The sequence below is a fragment of the Centruroides vittatus genome, unplaced genomic scaffold (assembly GCF_030686945.1).
Source record: "Centruroides vittatus isolate TY-2023 unplaced genomic scaffold, ASM3068694v2 contig_808, whole genome shotgun sequence".
NCBI classification, from domain to species: Eukaryota; Metazoa; Arthropoda; class Arachnida; order Scorpiones; family Buthidae; genus Centruroides; species Centruroides vittatus.
This window is the reverse complement of record NW_027122526.1, coordinates 426930-450993: the sequence shown is the minus strand read 5'-3', so window position 1 is coordinate 450993 and position 24064 is coordinate 426930. Positions and strand designations below refer to the sequence as shown.

The 24064-nt window shown below is 27.5% G+C and overlaps 1 protein-coding gene across 1 annotated transcript in view; it reads right to left on the bottom strand.

Annotated features, from left to right (window-relative positions):
* The window catches only part of LOC136982128 (protein dopey-1), a 56766-nt gene that overhangs the window by 22872 nt on the left and 9830 nt on the right, over positions 1–24064 (bottom strand). The window contains 9 exon segments of the mRNA XM_067278553.1: positions 145–991; positions 3253–3532; positions 3595–3734; positions 7374–7419; positions 7421–7534; positions 9253–9428; positions 9509–9698; positions 13088–13440; positions 23715–23916. Coding sequence (XP_067134654.1) covers positions 145–991; positions 3253–3532; positions 3595–3734; positions 7374–7419; positions 7421–7534; positions 9253–9428; positions 9509–9698; positions 13088–13440; positions 23715–23861 — 2293 coding nt within the window. The 5' untranslated portion in view covers positions 23862–23916.

Genomic DNA, 24064 nt, shown 5'->3' with positions numbered 1-24064 from the left:
TAATTCAAAAGAACTTTGTACTCAATAGAAAAGATCTTAACAATTAAAAAATTACTAAAAAATTAAACTGAAAAATTTTGTTTAAGGTTAATCGTATATACGTTATTTTATTTTATACTATTCCGATATTCATATATATCTCACCATGTTTCAATTTGACATCCACAAAATGTTTTGATGTTGTACAGTACATAGGGAAAGATGACAATTCAACAAAAAGATGACACAAATTCTGAAATGCTTCGGTTATATTTAATGCGTCAGATTTTAAATTAAGTTCTACTTTCTCTGATATTTCTTCGGGAGAATCTGTTAAATTGTCCTGTTCTTTCTTGGTCCTTTCTATAGTTTCATCAGAGACAGTTCCAAGGCACTTTAGAAGAAGATTTTTCAATTTCTGTTCCCTCTGCTTTTCTCCGTCTATTTTTGGAGCCAATAATTTATTAAAACAATAAATGTAGTTATCATTAGTGTCAAACAGTTTTAATTTTACAAACTTCACAAATAAATTTTGCACACTTTCAACACAGTAACCAATTGATGTAGTTGGCAAAACTGTATTCAAACTCAAATTCTGTTTCTCATTACCATCAAAAGAATCATTCGAAGTAACATGTTCAGACGATGAAACCGATGTATCAGGATTTTCAGATAAAACTTTCCTCAAACCTATAATTAATTCTACCTTTTTGTCTAAATTCTGAGAATTAAGGAAAAAATGATTTATGCTATTTTCAGTGTTGGCACAATTCTGTTCATAAGGCACATTGTGGGACTTAGAGTCTACAGTTACATCAGTACTATTATCATTTTCACTATCTGAAGAAACACTAATTACAACTGGCTGAACTTTAGATAATAATTTTGAGCATAACTGTAGAGATGATGAAAGTTCAGCCGGCGTTAATATATCACAGTATTTGGCTAATGCATTGCTTATTTTTGTCAGAAGATCCGGAAGATACTCCGTTCTTGTCTCTGGATATGTTTCCTAAATTTAAAAAAATTGGATCCATATTATTATTATAGATATATTTATTATTTATAGTTTTTGAGAAAAATTTAAGATAATGCAATTAATATTTTAAAATATTACATTAATTCTGTTAAAACTGTTGTTTCAACCAAATTGTCTTTATTAAATTAGATTAATAAAAAAAATGGAAATTGATTAAAGTTACTCTTTCTGAAGTTTTTTCTTATATTATTATAAAAATTTTGAATTCTGAACCTAAATATTAGTTTATAAAAGGCTTAAACAATTAAAAATATAATACCTATTACATATTCTAAATTATAATGGTAAATTCTAAAAGTTTAAAAATAGAAACGGACATTACAGAGCTTGTGAAGGTCACTTATTAAGTTAAATTTAAGTTCAATTTTCTTTTGAATTATTTATGCATGATTTCTTTATAACATTGAATAATTGTAAATTGTAAAATTTAATGGATTTTTAATTAATATCTCATTCCTATTCGAATTAAACTAGTTCTATTAAGTTTGCAAGTAGACTAAGTAAACTTACATATCTTACTGTTTTGTTAATTTTGTTATTTTAATCAATTATGAGTTTTTTCCATATTCAATTATACTTAGAGTTTTAGTAGTAGTACCTAAACTAAATTAAAAGTTAATTTTAAAAGCTAATTGTTTTCATATACAGTGTTCTAATTTACAACCTCCTGACTTACAACACCCAAAATTAATATATTAAAAAATATTATTTTCAAGTATCAACAATTGATATGCCATGCCATTACAACGATACTTGTAATGGCATGGCATGACAATTACTGTTAAATGTAATACCTTAGTGGGCAATTAACATACTCTATTTAACAATAGCTTGCAGTTTATTCATGTTTAACAACAATTTGTTAGAAAGTTAGTTTTCTTTTTCACAAAACTAACTTTCTACAGAGCTGTTGGGTTTAGGACTGTCATTCTAATTTAGATTTTATAAGAAAATTCAAGTGAATTAATTAATTAATTAAAATCAATTTCAAAGAAAAGTTGCAACTCCCTCAATGTGATCTTTGGTGTTTTAAACATGGTTTGTAAAATGTTTCTGTAAGTCTTTGTGTTAATAAAATGCCATAATTTATTTAACTGAATACCATCTTGGTGTTAATAACTTAATTCATACTGAGGTAAACATAAGAATGAGTCATTATATGATTACAGTATACATTATAGTACACTGTAATCTGAATCAATTTTATTCATTTTTCTGCTAAATGTTTCAACCAAACATAAAAATAAATAACACAAGCAATTATTTGTTGGGACATCATGACAATGCTAGGCTGCAATTTTAATCATCTTTTAATTAAAAAAAAATCATGCGACTTCTGATGCAGACTGGAAGTTTTTATGTAATGTTAATTGAGGTATTTGGCCCCTAAGCTTTTCATATCTAGTCTGGATTTCAGTGATGTCTTGCCCCTGTACATCATACTTCTTCTGATAACAACTGAGTCATGCTAGTAATCTAACTCTATTCTCAAGAAACTTTCTAACGGAAATCACCTATATATAGTTAATAGGTACCTCAGCCTCTAAGTTTACATAGCTGTTCTTCATTTTCATCTTTATAACTCCATTCTTGAGATTAAAAGAGGACAGATATATAGATGGAAAATAATGGGAATGCATAGGCTTGCATTTGAAACTTGCAGCCTAGTCCTACACTAATTTTTTTAAAACCTAAAAAATTTATAAAATTAATATGTACTATACATTTTAACATAAATAGATGAACCAAATATATTTAAAAAAATTTTTATTCTGTATTTGTATTTGTCTGTAGCCCTTTTTGATTTCCTTTACTTTAAGTATATAACACTGCTAATCCAAACAATCCCAAACAAGGAGTTCAGATTAATGAGAGTATAGTGTATTACATAGATTTGCAGTGTCCTGGGTATCAAACACTTTTTATTACCATTTTTTTAAGCTCAATTTGCAATCAAGTCAACTTACAGATAGTCCTTATAGCTGGTGTGTGTCAGATGAAAACTTATTGTTTATAATGATAATTACAGTCTGTATAATCTAGATAAATTGTTCTAAACTTGCAATATTTGTATAACAAATTGTTATAAAACTATAAAAATCATAAATAAATTTACACAATTAGGAAATGCCTAACAGCAAAAGATATCTACGCCCCATTTAACAAAAACCCCAACATTATAGAGTAAATAAAACCCAAGAAAAATAACAAAAAAATCATAATGAAATACATACCAATGAAACAATATTCAGCAGAAACTCTATTAAAATACAGAGTTCATGAACTGTAGGTGTTTCAGCACCAACATATTGTACAGATCTTTCCATTTCAATTGTTTGCTCACCAGATTTGATACAGGCTAGTTGAAAAATTCTTGCTAAATACTCCCATAAATAATATGGTTCAAATGTTCCAAATAATAAATTTGCTGTTTTAATTAACTCAGAATTATTTTTAGATTCCTTGGTTTTATTATTTTGGCTTGACCAATTATTGTTTTCTTTATACAAAGATCTGTAATAAAAATATTTTAATAATCATATAATAAGAAAGTTCTTACACTAATTATAACTTACCGAAACACTTCTATTAATATTTCATCCAAAATAACTGAACTAATCTCAGGTCTATCTAACAAACTAATAAGAAGACGATAACTCCATAAAACTGGAGATCCAGAAAGCGATCCAGGTAAATTTAAATGATTTTCTGGACTCTGTTAATAATATATACATAAAACTTATTAATGTCGATTATATTTATTATTTCGTTAAAAATAAACAATATGACAAAAAAATTTGAAATTACTTCCTCTGAGATTGTCATTTTATTTTATTTTAAATACATTAAAATACCGTATTTTCCAGCGTATAAGACGACTGGGTGTATAAGACAACCACCAACTTTTACAGTTAAAATATAGATTTTGGGATATACTCGCCCTATAAGACAACACCCGGCATATAAGACGACCCCCAACTTTTGAGAAGATTTTCCTGGGTTAAAAAGTCGTCTTATACACCAGAAAATACAATAAATTAAAATAACATATTTATTTAAGGTTTAAAAATATAGAATTAAAAATTATCTCCCATTTTAATAAAAATATTTGTAGCAAGTTAAAAATATCTTATAAAATTATTTTTAATGATATAAAATATTTTCTATCATTTAATCAATTAAAATTTATGTTTTTTAATCATTTTAAGTTCAAACATCACAAAGAATCATGTTTAACTGAAAGAATTTAATTTTTCTTGTCAGATAAACAAATCAAACTCACACCAGAGTGTATCTGTTTCTAATTTATCAGTAATTTTCTCGTGTAATATTAAGTAAATATACTGTAGATATACTAGATATATATTCTATACAGTTTTTTTTTCCAACAAAATAAAAATTTTAGCATTTTATAATTTTTAACTTGTAAAATTTACATTTACATCTTAATTTTGACATTATTATTTTTGTAAATTAAAGATTATCCTGATCTTAACAAATATCAATAAACATTTGAAAATACTGTCATATTTTAATAAAAATTAAGTGTGTCATTAGATATCTTATCTTTTTATACTTGATACTAAATCATTTATTACAATTTGTTATCTTTCAACCACTGATATGTTACTTGACAATTAAAATATGATTTATCATGAACAGTGTATTCTATCGTTGATACTTAGTCAGGCCATTTTAAAAAACTGAAAAACATGTAGTAATCACGAGTAAAATTTATAATCTTTCCATTAAACTATTTATTGAAAAATAATGTTTTCTAATCAATAGATTTATGAGATAATGTTAATCATAAAATTTTATAAAATACAATTTCTCAGAAAGCATTTTCATTTTTAAAAGTAACATAAAAAAATTTTTACATAATCAGAAAAACAATGATTATGTAAAAATTGCCCTATATATGAGGACATAGCCTAAAATAAAATATTGTTCAATAGCATTGCATAATATAATTGAAGTATTATATATATTTTTAGTCTTATATTCAGCAATTATCAAAAAACTTCATCCATTAAAAACAACGATAAAAATGATACATACTAATTTGAAGATTTTATCATAAAATTTTAAATATTAAATACATTACATTTGATTTGAACAAATATCTTAATACAACTGCATCCATATTAAAATACTATAATAATATAACTTAATATAGTATTATTATTAAGTTAGAATATCCGTGCCATCTTCAGAAATTTGGCAATTTATTGTCAAACTTTTTTAAAATCAGAATTATTATTTTAATTTCTAAAAATGACAGATACAGTGGGTCAAAAAATTATCCATCCATCCATCTTCTCATTTTTACTTCTAGAAGCATGTTTTGAATATTTTCTGTAACATAGCCCATAAATGTTTGATTGGATTTTGGTCTGGGGATAGTGAAACTCATCCTAATCATCTTTCACCTTTTTTCTTAAGTATGCATCCACTGATTTTGCAATATGTTTTAGATCACAGTCATGTTAGAAAATAAATTTACAACCCGACTTCAATTTTTTACAGATTTCAGCTAAAATATCTTTATAAAGATGTTGATCAAACAATGGTTTAATCAATAAAAATTATTTCACCTATTCCAGATGCTGCCATGCATCCTCAGACCAATACAATCCCATCATTACATTTAACAGTGGGCTTTATACATTCTAATTTATATTCTTCATTAGGTGGTCAACAAACTTTAATGCATCTATCTAAACCAGCGGTTCCCAACCAGTGGTCTGCAAGAGATAAAATATGGTTCGCGATATATTTAAAACTTTTATTCATTTTAAATTATTATTCCCACATTGATACAAACTGAATTTAATTTTTACCAAAAATGTCATGTTTTCTATTATAATAGTACTGTTAAAGCATGTTACTCTTGAGTTTAACAATTATTTAAACTTTAATAAAAACTTTTAACATATTTTTAGATTGACACAGTTTATTTTTCTTAAACTTCGTGGTCCCTGCTAACAACAATGAAATCAAAGTGGTCCCTGGTCAAAAAAAGGTTGGAAACCACTGATCTAAACAAATTAAGTTAAATTTACTTTCATCTGACTAAATGTTCAAAACTATTGGTCTTTCTCAATATATTTATTTGCTTAATCTATGTGCTCTTTCTAATTGATAGTAGAGATGAAAGGTTTTTCATGAAAATCAGCCTCATGTAATTGATTACATATAGTATGAGGAATAACAACCACATTTAAGTCATTTTTGACTTCTTCAGCTATTCTTACAGCTGATTGTTTTCCTGTTTTGTTTTTAATAATTACTCTGTCTTCACATTCTATTGGTTTTTATTTTTGTTGTGCCCTGATAATCTGCCAAATTATATCAAGCTATAATATAGCTCATACTGTAGCCCAATAATCATTTGACCTTAATCAAAAATCAGATTAATGGATGTTTATAGTTGTGCCTTGGTTGATTTATGACATTCTTATGCTTTTAAAATTTGCTAATTATGTATTGAACACTAATACAAGGCATTTTTAATTGTCTGAAAATTTTTGTTTGCCTTAAATTATCTTTCCAAGAACAAAAAACCTAACCTCTTAGATTCAGTTGAACATTCTTTAGATTTTATTTACTTATTTATTTACTGAACAGATTTTAGATAAATCTGTTCAGTAAATAAGAATTTATGCATTAATTGGCTACAATCTTTAACAGAGTAAGTACAATAAACCAATTTTAACTAAACTTATGTTATCATTGTCTTTTTCAATTATCTTTTAACTAGACAGATAATTTGCATAAATAATCATAATGAATTTTGTATTGTAATTTTTATATATACAAATAAACAATTTATCCAACTGGATGCAGTTCAAATAAACACACTAAAATTCAGCAAGGAAAAATACCATCCAATACCAAAGAATGAAGCTACCATCTTACAATCAACTTGGAGGTTTGCTCACCTCAAATATCTAGAAAAAATTAAAAATATACAAGGCAGCCAGAATATCAAATGGTCATTACAAGGACATGCAAACATCTCACTTTCATGGAAGTCCTTTCACATAGTACTTTAATTGGATGCTACTCCATTTCTGCAAAAGCATGGCAAATAAAGTAATTTATTTGAACTTAGATAACGCATTCATGTATTACACATAACGTAGCATCCAATAAAATTGATGTTCCTTTTATTTAAAAGTGGTATTCTAATTATGGTCTGCATTTGAAGTTAGTTAAACCTGATGATGACTGTTTAAAACAGTTAAAAACACTTGTTTTGCTTATTAGAGTATTTTTCTTTGCTAGATTTTGGTATCTATCAGAGTGTGATTTTTTAGATGTAAAAAAATTATTTATTTCTACTACTTACATCAAAACACATTTTAACAGCTTGTAACAAATAATCTTTAGAATATTAAGTAAGTATTGCTTTCATTTTCTTCAATATTTTCTATTTGTGCTGAAGTTTGATCTGATGTTGGAGAAACATTGCAAGTCACATTATTACCCAACAACCATCCAAATAATCTCCTGTAAATTATTTCAAAATTGCTTCATTAATAAAAAATGCAAAAAAAGTTCATTAAAAAATCTATAAAGTAATCAAATATGCTTTTAAATAACTACTATAAAAAATATCAATTAAATAAATGAAATGTAAATTGAAACCATTTTAAACATATGAAAATATTTAAATCAAATTAAAATTTTATTTAATTTAATCTTAAGTTTTTGCTGGATTTTATTGTTTTTTTTTACAAGATATTATATAAAACAAGTGAGAAAAAACACAAGTCTTAACTACTAACTATCATAAATAACACTATAAAAACTGTATTATATACAGTTTAATAGAAGTTTATTTATAATGCAGATCAAATTTCTGTATTCTGTTATCCATATTGTATTGGATCTACAGTGCATTAAAAATAAAAACTACCTTTTTTAATTTTGTATAACAATACTGAATATAAATACAAATTTACTTTTACTATATTATAATTAACTAATGTAATCATTTGGCATTAAATTTAATTACATAACAAGGATTAAACTAGATCAAGACTGTCAAACTTGTGGGTCACAAAAGAATTTTTGTGGTCCATGAAGATCTTTACAAAAATTCTTCAAAATATTTCATAGTTATTAGTAGACACAGAACTTGCGACTGAACAAATTTTGTCACAAACTTCTCATTAATCATTTTTAATTTATTAGTTATTAATTTTTAATTTGTATATTTATATTACTAAGAAAACCATGCAAATTTTTCATATCATGATAATTGAGGCAGAGAATTGCATTTTTGTAATTAAAAATTTTTTAATTAGTATTAATACATATAAATTATCTTTCACTCCATCTAATCTGAGCACTGACAAGTGTATGTAGGAGTGTTATGTGTGTGTATATGAGCATGCATGCATGCATGTGTTCAAATGGTTGCTGGCCGGGAAAAGGTAATCTTTACACTTGTCAGCCAAGGACAGACAATCATTGCACTTGTTGGAGAGAAGAAAAAACCATCCTTACACTTCTCAGGCAAGGACAGGAAATCCTTATATTCTCTGTGTTGAATGTTCTGTTCATTTTTGGTGTCCATTTTCCATAAGACATACACAGTACTTTATTATTTTTGCCCCCTAAACTCTGTTAGGTGTGTTCGATCGCATCAGGAAATATGGACATTGTCACTTTGATCCTACTGTATCTCAAAAATGAATGCATGAATTCCCACTTTTTTAATATTTTTTTTTTTATTCTTCATCAAAATTAATAGAAAATGGCAAAGTTTAATCAAAATCAATTGATCAAATTTTGAGAACAAGCAGAATTCTGTAATCCATAAAAGAGTATTTGTTAATACGCCACCTCAATTTTTATAATAGATTTTTATGTTATAAAAAAGTTAGTATGATCAAATAATTGTATGAATAAACATTGTTATATTTTTTAATCAACAGAAATATCATAATTTGTAATTATTTTATTCTACTATTGTTTTATTCATTGTTTTTACCTTGGCATCTAAGATTTGTTATATACAATATATTCTTATAAAACTTAGTTTTATTTGAAAGTCAACTTAATCCAATTAATACATAATATTACATTGTACCTTTTAATTCTGGCCCACTAAACTTTAGAGAAATAAAATTTGCCCCACATAAATATAGTCGTTGGACAGTCCTTTACTATATAGTACAACACCAAGAGAAAGAATCAGTTGCTAATAACAAATATGTTACCTATTTAATGACATATCCCTCCTTAGAACTACAGTAACAGCAGATGTTACAATTTTCACCATATCAGAAGAAACCAATTGACTATTATATACAGGAAAGCCTAATAAAAGTAAGTCTAAAGCACAACGCTGAACAAGTACACTGCTATCTTGTAAAGAGGAACAAATTGCATGAACCTATAATAAAAATTAAAAAATATCTTTCATTTTAATATATTTTTTATTCTTCAAGGTTATACAAAACAATTTTTTTTTACCATTGTATCTATATCTGTTCCAATTATATATAATTGATCTTCCATAGTTAATTTCTTGTTAAAATGAGATGTTATAAAACAAATTGCTGGAAGACGAATGCTTGGATTAGACATAATACACCTCCATAAGCTGCCATAAAAAAAGCTTTTTTCAACTCCATCACAAACCTTCATCAACAATTGATCTATCCTGCAATATTCATATTCAGGGAATAATAATTTTTATGAAATAAAACAGTTAATAAATGAATTATTACAGTAAAGTCATTGATATTATTAACAATAAAGTTAATAACTTTTTTAATGTGTAAAATATATGTTCAAAATATCATTATTTTATAAATTGTTTCTTATAATCTTCAATATAATTTCAGCAAATAAACCAAACGTTATATTTTATATATATAAAGTTTGGTTAATCTGTATGTGTGGTTGGTTGGAATCAAAAATAAACCAAATTTTTAATATATATATTAAAAATTTTGTTTATTTTTATACCAATAATTTTTATACCAATAATTATACCAAAAATAAACCAAATTTTTAATATATATATTAAAAATTTTGTTTATTTTTGATTCCACCACACATACAGACAAAACTGATGAATCACTAAAGTATCTTTATTCAGAGATACAATATATTGTTTTCAGTACACAAAATACTTTTGAGGATGAGCTCTATAATCCTTACAATTACAACTGTTCACAGTTCTCTAAATTCTCCATTACAATCATACCCAAAATTGAGCACAAAAAAAAAGCCAAAGTTATTCCTAAGTGGAAAGGTATACATAGAGGTGATCAGACACAACTTGAAAGAGAAGTTTAAAAAAAGGAAGAGTAGAAAAAAAACTTTTGCTAAGGAGGCATATAGTAAAATTATGTAAGTGGAGTGAAATAAGATAGCATTAGTAATAGAAATTAGAGAAAAAGAAAATATTTTAATGGCAAAAATGGTAAGTAAAGTAGGAAGAATGAAGTAATTAGTGTGAAAGAGAGATTTTCTCCAGAGTATAGAATTGTCTGCTAAAAAAATCATGCTACATAAAATTTGAATTGTCTGCTTGCTAGGAATATGGCATTTTTCAAAAATGTATTTGGATTCTAAGTGTATTCATTTTTGTGCGAGTGTTTGATTTTGGGACTGATAATAACGAAGAATTTAAAGAAATTTAATGTGAAAATTTGTAATTGTAATATAGAGAACATCTCCAAAAATACTGTTCTTATGGTGTACTGAAAACAATATATTGAAATATCTCTGAATAATACAGTCTTGTTGGATGGTGATTAGCTGAGAAAGTGCAGTAATTGATCATATATAATAATTTCATAAAATTGAAAGGTTGGTTTAAAAATGAAACTAAAAATTTTGTTATATTTTCATTATAAACAATAGCATAATTTCACTTTAATCTTTTTAAATTATAAATCATTCAAAATTGAATGAACTAGAAATCATTTATTTACTTTTCTTATTAATTCGTGGTACAGTAAGACCCCGCTTTATGCAGGGGATACATTCCTAGACGACAAAGCGCTAAACAAAACAGCATTAAATGAGGTCATTTTAACAGAGTAAATAGTATCCCTATTTACTCTGTTAAAATGACCAAAACACATGACCAAAAATAAACAAATTTTACTTTAATTTTAAGTTATTTTTATATTAATTTGTATAATAATATGTTAAATAACAAACACATGCACACAGAAGTGTTCATTTTTTGTGACAAAGATCCTTTTCTGAAATTCTTGTTTTTTTTGCAATAAAGTTGTGAAGTTTCATTTGTCACTTTTTTCTTTCCTTAAGCAAATGTCAGTAGCGGAAGATCGCATCCAAAACGCTTCGTTTTGCTTTTGCACTCCTTTCAAAATCTGGATCATTCGCTACAATTTGATCAATAATTTTGGTTATTGTTACCAAACTTTTACTAAGGAATCCTTAATCTGTAGAGAAATTTTTTGGGTTCTTCGTTTTCAGGATCTCTATTTTCCAGTTCTACATGAATTCTTTGTTCTGCCAGTTCTCAAAAGGTTGTCGTTGGTAAGGCTCTCACTAGAAACCTGCAGTAACTCCTCAATATCCTGGTCATCTACATCTCCTAGTCCTGCTGTATCGATTAGGTTGAGTTTGGTCAACCTAACAATATAGCAATAGACTCTTCTCGTTGACAATTCTTGGATACCTTCAGCCCTAACTTCTTCCACACTTCGTTCATGCATTTATCAGTTAATTCTTGCCAAGCGAAGCCGATATTGTCTATGGCATCCATGATGCTATATTTTTTCCAAAATTGCACCAAACAAACATAGATTTAAAGAAAGTACACCATTTTGCCACCTTTTTCTGATTGGTTCATGTTAGTAAATAATCGTATTATATACGAATCAATGAAATGACATGATAATTTAAATCAGCATAAATTTTGAGCTTTTTTTTAGGCTTCAGCAGACCATGTTATATTGAATCAGCATTAAGCAGGATCTTACTGTAATTCTAAATAAGGCAAGGGATGAATGATCCCAATATCAACAACAATAAAAACTACCCCATACAGTAAAACAAATACAGATAAAAATAATAACATAATAAAAATACACAAAGGAAAAAAATAGGTAAAACATCTAAAAAATAAACACACAAGAATTGGGTAAATAAAGTAAAAGATAGGTAGACAATGCATTAATGTTTGTTATAAAGAATCTTTTAAAAAAACAAGTATCACAAAATAAAAGCTTTTCCAGATCAGATATGGCATTAGCAGCACTTAGAAGGAAAGATCATCTGGAAAAATTAAGACAAAAGTGCAACATAAAGAATTCTGGTTACTCTATTTGGGCATCTAAGACTGAAAAGTTCCACATTTAAAAAGGTCAATAAATAATGTAGAAATGATTCTAACTTGAGAACCAGGGTAAAATCTACATTCTCTGGAACCTGTAACTGGCACGTAACACGTATATACTGTATATCGCGGGTGACAAACGTTTGTCACCCGCGATATACAGTATATACGTGTTACGTGCCAGTTACAGGTTCCAGAGAGTGTAGAGGTCAATAAATATTTTTAAAAATAAAACTTTGCCAAAGTAAACAATACAATGGTTAAAATTGGGGAAGCCAACTCTGGCCCTTACTACCTCACAACCCATAATTGGTCAATTGGGAAATTTATTAATAATTAGGTAAATCTTATTTCATTCTAGTTGGATTTTATAAAGAGGGGCAGCTATAAATTATAATGGCAAACAATAATCAATAATAGAGTAGAAATTGGCAAAAATATGGCTCTCAAGGTAGAACAAGTAATTAGGTGAGAATGATGCCACAGAAACCTCTATATATAGCTAATTTTTTAGCCAATCATTCTCATTTCATTCATTTGAAATAATCTAAATAACATAGATCTGATATGCTTAATAAACATATATATCAAAATAATAAAAAAATTAAAGATAACTAACTTCTAGATTTATCATTAACAAACTCTGTTTTTAGAAAAGTGTCAATACTTTATAAAATTAATTATAAGAATGTATTAAAAATGCTTAGTATATATAATTTTGTAAATACCTTTCATAATAGTCAGATCCTTCTTCTAAACCAGGCAAAACACCTGTAAGAAAGCCATTTAAACCAGGTCGCAGCCTTTGTCCAAGAGGAACAAAATGTGTTTCATAAATAGTTAATAGAACTGGTTTAACATTCATGGCAGCATGTCCCAACAAAGGAAATAAGCCAGCACTATAAATAAAAAGTTCTTGACTAAGACGGTTTAACCCAATGCATTTGAATATAATATCGTAAGTTTCTAGAGCTTTTAAGTGAACTCCACTTGGCAATGCTGGATGCATACATTGTGCTAGACGCTTGCTTATTGTTATACGTTTTGGAATGACAGAATATTTTACATTACTTAACAGTACCTGTAAAGAAAATTTATTTTATTTTATAAATAATTATACGATATATAAAATATTTTAATTTTACTGAAAATAAATTATTATTATTATATGTTAATTTCGTAATTTTGTGTACATTGCCATATTATTTATAAACAATCTTTCAAAATCAAAATAATATAGCAAATAATTTCAGATCATGTAAGAAAAACTTGATCAGATTTACTAAAAAGCAATTAAAAATAAAAATACAATATACTACATTCACAGCATAGTTAATATAGATCTTACCTATAAAAATTACAACAGTAATTTTATTTTGCTACTATAGTAATTTTGATGTGTTCAAGTTAGTTAAATCTTTTGAATATCAGAAAGCAAAACACACTATTAATAAAGTATTTTAATAATGCTGTTTTAAATAACAGTTTCTTATTAAGAATTATTGTTCCTAATAAATTAATGTAATTACGCTATCCGGACCTGCAGTCTAATCTCCTCTTCCAGCACATATAAGCTAACGTTACAACCATCGACAGTTATTACAATGCCAGCTGGGGACACATCTAGCACCCACGTCCTATAAGGCACTCAACCGGCCTTCACAAACCCCAGCAAGGCGTAATATATATAAACAACATCGCTAGACCTGATATATTATAAGCTAGTCACCAACCAAATGCCAAAATTCTATCGGGCTAGATATGGCTAATTACTAAATAAATTATGTAACCAATTTGGCGCTAGAGGGAGGTGTTAGGTGCCATCTCTTATTAACTTTAATAAGAGATTTTCTAGCCCTATAGAATTTCGGCATTTGGTTGGTGTCTAGCTTATAATATATATGGTCTAGTGATGTTATTAATGTAATTAGTAATTATCTAGTATTTTATTACTGTTTATTTTCTTACTTAGTATTTACTAATCTATTAACTTTAATAATAGATATAAATGTTGTTCATAAATAGTTATATATTTTATAATACTATGAAGCACTATTATGTATCTCTCAAGGGACTGAACAAAAGACATATACCATAATTTGGGTAAATAGAATGATTATGTAATTCCAATAATGTTAAATGATATGATTCTGTTAAGCTCTCTTAAAAGAACTTATACAGAAAGAAAACAGAGGTTTTTACAAAATACTGGAATAGAATACTATTAAAATGCTAGAAACCTGGTGATTTAAATTACAGTAAAAGTATTTGTTAACTTTAAAAATCTTGTCTAAGGTGTGTAAGATTTATATTTGAAAATTTAACCAGTTAATTCTCCTACATAATTCTTTATTACACACTAGAAAAATAAAAATTATTCTCTGATATATAATTTTGTTTTATTATTTCAATCAATTGAATTGATAAATTTAACAGGAGGAATTCATTATTTAAAATACTGTTTTTTCTGATTTCTAACATATAGTTTAAGTCAGGCCTGGCCAACCCAAATTGTTTTGCAGGCCACTTTGATCACGTGTAACATTACGGTGAGCCACAATTTAGGCAAACATGCTTTTAAAAAAGTAAAACAAATACAAAATGAATAAGATTTTATTGTTATACCAAGAGTTCGTACTCGTACCTGCACATTATAACAATGACACATGCAAATTTTCATTTATTTAATTGTTTTGGTATACACATAATGGGAAACAAAAGTTCTAATAAATATATAATATCACTTAGCAGGCCACATAATTTAACATGACGGGCTGCATGCGGCCCGCAGGCCACGGGTTGGCCAGGCCTAGTTTAAGTAAACAGATATCCTAACAGATACAGAATTTCAGAATTATCATTCTTATAGTTCTTTCAATTAAATTTCTGTTAAATAAAAATGTCTGTCATTATATTTAACAGTGCTTATTGTCATATTGTTGCCATTAAAAGTTTTCTATGAAGTGACAGTTAATAACATGGGTGTATTGACAAAGTATATAGTAACAATAAAAGGAATGTTATATACATTTTAATTCTTGTTAAATTTAAGTTTTTATATTTCTCATTTTAAAAATTTATCATATATTACATATCTCATTTGTTTTTTCATTTCAATTTTGCCTATTTAAATCTGTATTATATTTTTAGTATATTATGTATTTCATCATTTTTCTTTTATTGTATAATTTTTCTTTGATTTAAATAAATAAAACTTTCTATAAATATTTTCTTAAAATTTGTAGTATAAAATTTACAATAATATTGATTGAATGACAATACATTGATTGTTTATAATCAATAAATTAATTATTATATAATTATGTAATCAATCAATAGATTAAACCTTTACTTTTTTATTATGATTAGTACCAAGGCTGGGAAGTGGGAGTCATGGACTCTGAAGCAAATTTGTTACTAGAAGAATTGGAGTCAATAAAAATAGGTTAATTCTGATTTTTGTTTTTGTTTTTCTTTATTATGTATCTTATATAAAAGCATTTAACTGAGACATTAACCAGTTATCTTATATTATAAGAGATCCCCTACTTCATGATATTTCTTTGCATATCACTAATTACAGACAATTTTCTTTTCAGAAATTTATATTCAATGAGTAAATATTTGTGACGTCATGACAATGCCAGGCTGCAATTTTGCATATTTTTAATTTATTTACCGTATTTACTCGCATATAAGATGACCTCACATACGGGACAAGGTGTGACATTAAAGATCAAAATAAAGAAAATTAGATTAGAAATTAGATACAATTCTAATTTTATTTTGTTTAATCACAAGTAAAATATCAAATAAACATAAATGCACACATTGTCCTGCAAAAATTACTGGCATTTTAAACTTTAAAGAAAAATCTTGTAAAATTGACAATATAATTTGTTCGTGTAAAGCTGGACAATCAGGAACCTTTTTTGCCAATTCTTAACAGTCGAATCTACTCTCCGGCAATTACACTTATGAGTTTCTCCGAATTCTGATTTTTGAATAATCATCTGTTTTTATGTGGGAATGGATTAAAACTTATATCGAATTCCCGTGTGATTTTGGAATTTCAATCTGGAATTCAATTCAAAACCTTTGCTTTTCCTATTGTTATTCATCTTTACTCCTGACAATATACAAGAACAATTCAAACAACCCAGATAAAATACTTGTTTTTAAATACAAGAAAGTAAACAGTAAAAAATGTGAATATACAGTTCACAAAAATTATTTGCAAAAATGCAAAGAAACTTTTGCTCGCATGTATAGGATAACCTAGGAATTTGTAGCTGTGATAAATGAATAAAAACCTCGTCTTATATGTGAGTAAATACAGTAAGTTAAATATGCTCTCCACCTCAAATTAGTAGTGATTTGCCCCTATACATCATACTTTTCCTTTAACAACAGTCATGCCAGTCATCAATTAATTGCTGTCAGGAAAAAAGTTTCAAATTGAAATAACATGACTTCCAGTTTGCATTGGAAGTTCATATATAGTTAATTGGGGTCCTATCCCTAACTAAATATGAACTCAGATTTCATCTATCTAACTCCGTTCTCAAGATTAAGGACAGACGAATGGACAGACAACAGTGGGAATGTTTAGGTCTACAATTTTTTCAAATTGCAGCCCAAATACATTTTATGCCAGCTAATTCTAAAAATTTCTAAAATCAAAAGACCATACAAAATGGCTGAGACTAAAGTTAAATCTAGTGTTTTTGAATACTGTACTATAACCACAGATGAAAAACATCGTGTGTGTCAATGCATGGTTGAAGAAGATAATAATAAGAATGATGATAAAAAAAAGTAATTTGAGTTTCACTACAAATGCTTGACGTTTACTTGTTAGTAATGAAATTCCATTCTGGATTAAAATAATCATATTATATTTTAAATGATTATTTAAGGGTGGAAGTCATTGTCAGAGTTAGAGACTATATCTATCAACTCTACAGTCCTGATCAGTACAATAATTAAATTTATAATATACAAAAATAATTTTTAATAGCAGAAAATAACCCTTGTATTTTAAAAAATATTTATTTTTTTTTAACCTCCACTAACGCATGAAAAAAATTGGAAGCATGTGAGACAAGGACAGCGTGCACACCTAGTGAGAAGTATATTCCCTCACCACTTAGCATTGTGCCAAGCTATTTTCAAACATTTGCTACTCTGCAGTAAACACGTAAATATGATGCCGCCAATCCAGTCTCCCGCCAACTGCAAAGTACGAGCAGTAATTTGATTTCTACAGGCCGAAGGGCTGAATGGAGGCGAAATTCATCAAAGGTTGTGTAATATGTATGGTGAGAACCTAAAGAGCTACGGATGCATGCATGAATGGTGCAGGAAATTCAAACAAAGACATGACAACGTTCATGATGAGGGCAGTCAAGGGAAGAAGTGTGTGATGATCGACAATTTGGTAGACAAAGTGGATCAATTGGTGCAAAAAAGGTGTCTGTTCGTGATTTCTGAGCTCAGTGAGGAGTTTCCTCAAATTTCAAGGTCCACACTGTATACTGACAGTGTTAAAGTTTAACTGAATGGCCTGGTGGCAATGTTCTTTGACATGGGTATACAAAAGCTGGTGTCACGGTATGATGCCTGCCTGAATTGAGAAGGCAATTATGTGAAAAAATAGGTGAAGACTGTAACTACCTTCTACAAATAAAGTGGTTTTGTTCTTCATTCTTGTTTTTTTATTCTGAATCAGAGGAGATTGAAAATAAAAAAAAATCCTCGTATATTTTATAATTAACCACTTATCCCTTAAAATTTAAAAACAATGTCGAAAATCGATTTAACATTACTTCAGTTAAATTTAAAATGTTAAAATACAAATAATACAATAAGAGTTAGATAAAATAAAAAACAATTGATATTCAGGAAATGTATATGCTTACATTAATCTCATAAATTTTAATAGCATTATTATCTTTCATTACAAAATTCTAATAAAACAAGCTACATGTAACCTAATTAAAAGTATTCAAATTTTCTATGTATATATTGAAATTATTTTATTTATCAATATAAAGACAAAGACAATAAAAACAAAAATAATGAGTACATAATTTAAATTATGAATTTTAATTCAATTGGTAATTTGAATATAATTTGACATCATTTTGAATACCCAAATTTCAATATGCCTATTTCTGATCTATTAAATAAAATTTTATATATGTTAAGTGCCAATTTTATTAATGAGCAAAATACTTAGAAAAATAAATTCAATTATATAAACTTTTACGTCTGAATTGTTTGTTTTTTCTTTGGATGAAAAATAATTTAATTATTCATAAAAAAAGGAACCAAACGTGAAATTAAATGTTTTGGATCTAAACTTACATTGTTATTAACAAATGAAAGCATATTTTTCTAATAACATCTTGCCTTGTTTTTTGGGAAAATGCATCTGATATATTATATTTTATATTAATTATTTTAATGAAACTAACACAGAATTAATGCACATTTCATTTCAATCAGAAATCAAAGTGATCGAGAATATAACTTCATTTTAGAAAGATTTTTAGAATAAGATAATATTCTGATCATTTCAACATAGAAATGAGTCATTGTCTTATTATTACGCCATTACCATCATCACAACTTTGCTAAATCTCAGTGAATGTAATTAAATATGTTGTTGCAGAACAAAGATCTATAGAATAATAAAAGCTAGATTTAATTCAACCCAATAAATACTTCTATTGAAATAAATGTTAAATGTAAAAATTACAGAAATATTAAGGTCATTGATTATTTGAAAGTTATAATTTACTATTATTCACATCTGTAATGTCATCTTTTCTACCATATAATTTAATTTTTTTTTACAACAATAAATTTTTGTTTTTAAAAATGTAATCTTATATTTATTTACTTTCATTAAAGTTACCATAGAATGAAAAACTTTTACATATAATTTTAATTTTTAACAACCAAAATATATTGTACTTAAATTAAATTTGCTGTAACTTTATAATGAAACAGTGATACATCTGTAATTACAAACTATGATAATATTAACATTATTATAAATTAAATTATTTAAAAATAAATGGTTAAGAAAAATTTTTTTTTAAATATGTTGAAATTTAGAATTACAGTGAGTGATTGGTTAACGAACAAATCGATAATGAACACTTTCGCGAAAGATTTTTATGTTTGGATAACGAACATCTCACAGAACAAACACAAGAAGAAACAACGCAAAGTAACGAATACCAATTGGTCTGCCCTTGTCTTCAGGCAACAATTTGAAACTTTTCAGAGTGCGGGAGACGTCGGCATCAACACTCAACCTGGTATATACTGATCAGATAGTATTCCTCCGAACTTTGAAACTCTCTCTTGTAATTCCAGCTTTTTATTTTTCTGACAAAAACGAGACTGTCAGGCGGGCACTCATTAAGTTTTGTGTCGTTTTTATTTTCGAAAGGTGAGAGTATAATAGCAAAAGTAGAGAGTGGGCAGAAGATGTCTTTGTTGCTGGGCAGTATGGTTTCAACAGGTTTACAGGAGGCCGCAGTTCAATCTTATCTAAGAAAGATACCGTATAATCAAGAAGACTCAAGCAGCTAAAGAAGTAACAAAAATCACTGCTAAGAAATAAAGAACATTGAAGAATTCATAATGGAACCTGAAACGGATCTGACGACAGAACACCAAGAACTCTTGAATGAAGAACACCAAGAAACTCGGCGAGATACGTTTTCTTCTGAAAGAAGATGATTAATGCCAATATCTGCTATTAAAAATCTTTTGAAGAAGTGGGAGAATGTCAGAACAATGGTCTTAGAATAGAATCCAAACCAAGGTGAGGTTAATAGGCTTAGGAATCTCTATAATTACAATGCTATTAATTAATTCTGAAAAATCTCAAAGAGCAAAGCAATCGACACTGGACAGATTCTTTAACCCCACAAACAGAAAAAACATGACTAATAAAAATGCAAGACTGTATATATGTATTTTTACTATTACATATAAATAAATGTAGTAAGAAAGTATATATTTTTTAATTTTTGAAGTCTCCAAAACAAATTAATCAAATTCCCATAAAAACCTATGGTAAATCGATAATCGGTTAATGAACAATTTGGATAGGGAACAAAGGCTTGGAACGGATTGTGTTCGTTAACCGATCACCCACTGTATTATTGAAAATAGTAATAATAAAACTATAAAAATATAAAATATGTTTTTAAATAAATATTTTGAATATATTTATATTCAAATTATTATACATGTTAATTTCAATATCTTTACCCCTATTTTATTGATATTTTATTCATACCCTATTTTAATCTTTTGTTATGGGCATTATTTCAGGAGAATATCAATTGTCTTACAACATTTTCTTTTGTATATGTAATAAATAAATTAATTAAATAAATTCAATTGTAGTTCATTTATGTTAAATAATTGAATTATTTTGTTATTTTTTAATAAATGTAATCAAATGACTAAAGAATGCTTATTAATTTTATTCTACATAAATAAATTCTAAAACAACAATAGAAAGTAAAAAGCCAAATAAAATCTTTTGCTTCTAGCCCACTTCTAAACATTAAATTTTTAGATTGATAGAGTATACAACAGTCTACAGAATTCCATTTAAGATGTACCAATTAAAACAAACATTTTCAATCTATCAAAAGTTGCTAACTTTTTATTCTTGTAATAATTTTTAAAAATTGATAAAAGAAAGGAACAAAACTTATAAATATATAATATCTACAGATATTTTCCATATTAATACATTCTATAGCAAAAACTGATTCATAGTAACAAAGTCTTTCAAATATCAAATCTAAAGAAATACACAGTTGAACTAAACACGAGGGTGGATCCAGAAAAAGGTTACAAGGGTAATAAAAAATTATTTATTAATAATAGACAGAAAATACAAAAGGGAATTAAGAAGCAGACTTGCCAATCACTTTTCCACATAATCACCAAATCTATTTAGGCATTTATCTAAATGTAGGACTAACTTGTATAACCCGGATTGATAGAAATCACGTCCCTGCCCATTGAGCCAGTTCTCGGCAGCTGTTTTCACATCACTAAAGAGAACCTTGTTCTAGATAAGTGTTTCTTCATCTTTGGAAAAAGGAAATAGTCACTGGGTGCCAAATCTGGGCTGTATGGGGGGTGGCTCCCGACTTACCACTTAAACTTTTGCGGCAATTGTTGAGTTTTGCAAGCAGTATGGGACCTGACATTGTCACGTAGGAAGATGACACCATCGCTCAACATGCCAGGGCGTTTCCATCAGATGCCCATAAGAAATGAATCACAGCTGGCACCTCCAAGCGAGATCACTTCTAAACGTCTTGCCATTTCAATCACTCTGACATGTCAGCAAACTTACACTACCTACCCACACAACCGCTGTAAGACAACTAACAGATAGTAATCTGTTTCCACTCTGGGGAAAAAATATTTCCTTGTGCCTTACGTCTTTTCCTGCCCCCCTTCGCCACGTGGTGGGTCCAACTCAGTGGAGAAGAGTTGTGTAAATCTGGGTGTGTAACCTAGAGTGGGCAATTTATTGGAGGGTGTGTTTCAGGGAGAAGTTAGAATGGAAGTGGGGAGAGAAGGAACAATCAGTAGGGAAGAGTGTGGTGTGTGAAAGTGCGTGAAAAAAATAGTTGGGAAACCGGAAAGCAAAGACTGTGCAACCAGGTCAGCGGGAAGATTTCGTTTTTGAACTGTTTCCTGTCCAATAAGAAGTAAAAGAAGAGGTACACTTTAAACTCATTGTCGGTACATTTTATGTCTGCGCGTTACAGGAATTCTGTAGCATATTATTGTCGGGGGAACTGTGTGTTAAAGCTATTCGGTAGATTGGACTGTCAGGCTCCATACATTCCTGTGTGTTTCCCTGGATGTATTGTATGTTCCAAGGAAAATTAAAGGGTTATCTTGTTAATTTGGATAGTTATAGTTATCTTTGTCTAGTCTCTACTGAGATAAATGGATTCCCGCTTCTAAGCGTCTGCTCTATCAAGCATGCTTGTAATCAATTTGTCCCATCGAAGAAATCACTAAAGTTCTCAGTGTCAACTTGTTCGTACTTTATATAATTGCACATCCTCCACATAAATTACTTTTCAAATGCTGCTGCTTGTAACCTTTTTTTTTTTTTGATCTAACTATATATATAATACCAGTAAAACTAGTACTAAAACTAGTATACCATCTTAACAGAAATATATTTGTTGTTTCCCAACATAAATTTTTAACTTTATTTTAAGTCAAGAATCTTAATTAATTCTGACTATAGACAAAAAGATAGATTTATGGATAAATTTCACTTTAAATTATAACAGATATCATTTGATTATCATCTTTCTATCTTTCTACAGATAACTGAGTACAAATCTGGTCATATAGAAAAAAATTATTTTTATCTAACTCATTTCTTCATACAAATTTGTAATTTAAATAATAGTTTATTAAAACCAGACTTTTGTTTTATATAGTATTGTTTATGTAGAATTATTTTATTAGATAGTAACATAACAATTTATTTTTTTATTGCTAAAATCTTAAACATTTTATCTTGTTTAATTTTATAATTAATAATAATAGTAAAATAAAATTTACTAAATTTAACTTTTCAATTATTTTTAACAGTATTAGTTTCTAATCTCCTATCTCTCAAAACAATTCTTCTCCGTAAATTCAAGGGCATTTACATAAAGTTCCAACAAAGTAACTTTATCCAAATGCCCTTCAGCATCATGATTTCCTTACAACTTAATTTAGTAATTTAAAAAGAAGGAAATTTTGAAATGTCTGTTTTCACATATTAAATACAATTTATGAAAATTCATATAAAGTTTTTAAAATGTATGTATAAGAAATCAAATTTTAAAATTTCCAGCAAGTCTTTAAGAGAACAAATCTTGCAGATTTTTATTATCTTTTTGATTTTTTTTCATATTTTATAAACAAAGGAAGTATGCTTTTTCATTATTATGGTATATTTTTCATTATTATATATGCTTACTAGAAAGGCTTTGCTCCCACTCAACTCTCAACTCCCTTATTAACTCCGAGGGATTTGTCACTTGTTCATACATTAATTGGTTTTAACAATTTATTTTCAAACATTCTATTCAAATGTTTATAATGCATTCAAATTATATATTTCTGAACAAAAAACTATTGATTTAACATATTTCCTGTAAGAAAACATTGTATAAATAGTAAAAGTAAGGTTTCTAAGAATCAAAAACCAAGAAAATTTCATACTATCTTGGATAAATGCAACATTTACAAATTAGAATAGTCATTAAATAATTTTTAATAACTCACCTTATTTAATTTTCCAAGAGCAGAAATTAAATCTGCCCATTCACTTGTATATTCAAAACTTTTAAGTGCTTTGTCAACTGCTGTAACATAAGATCTATATCTGCTATCTGAGAATAAATCATATTCCTCTAAAGCATTGTTTGCCATTTTATAAAAGGCACTTTTATATTATACAGTGTAATCAAACACATTGAAATAAATTCTGTAAAATAAAAATTAAAAATAAGGATATTTAATAAAGTGTGAACTTTAATTCCACTAATTTTACAATTAATAATTATAAGAAGTGATTAAAACAAAATTCTTCATAAGATTAAAAAAATAAAATCTAATTATAACAATATTAAAAG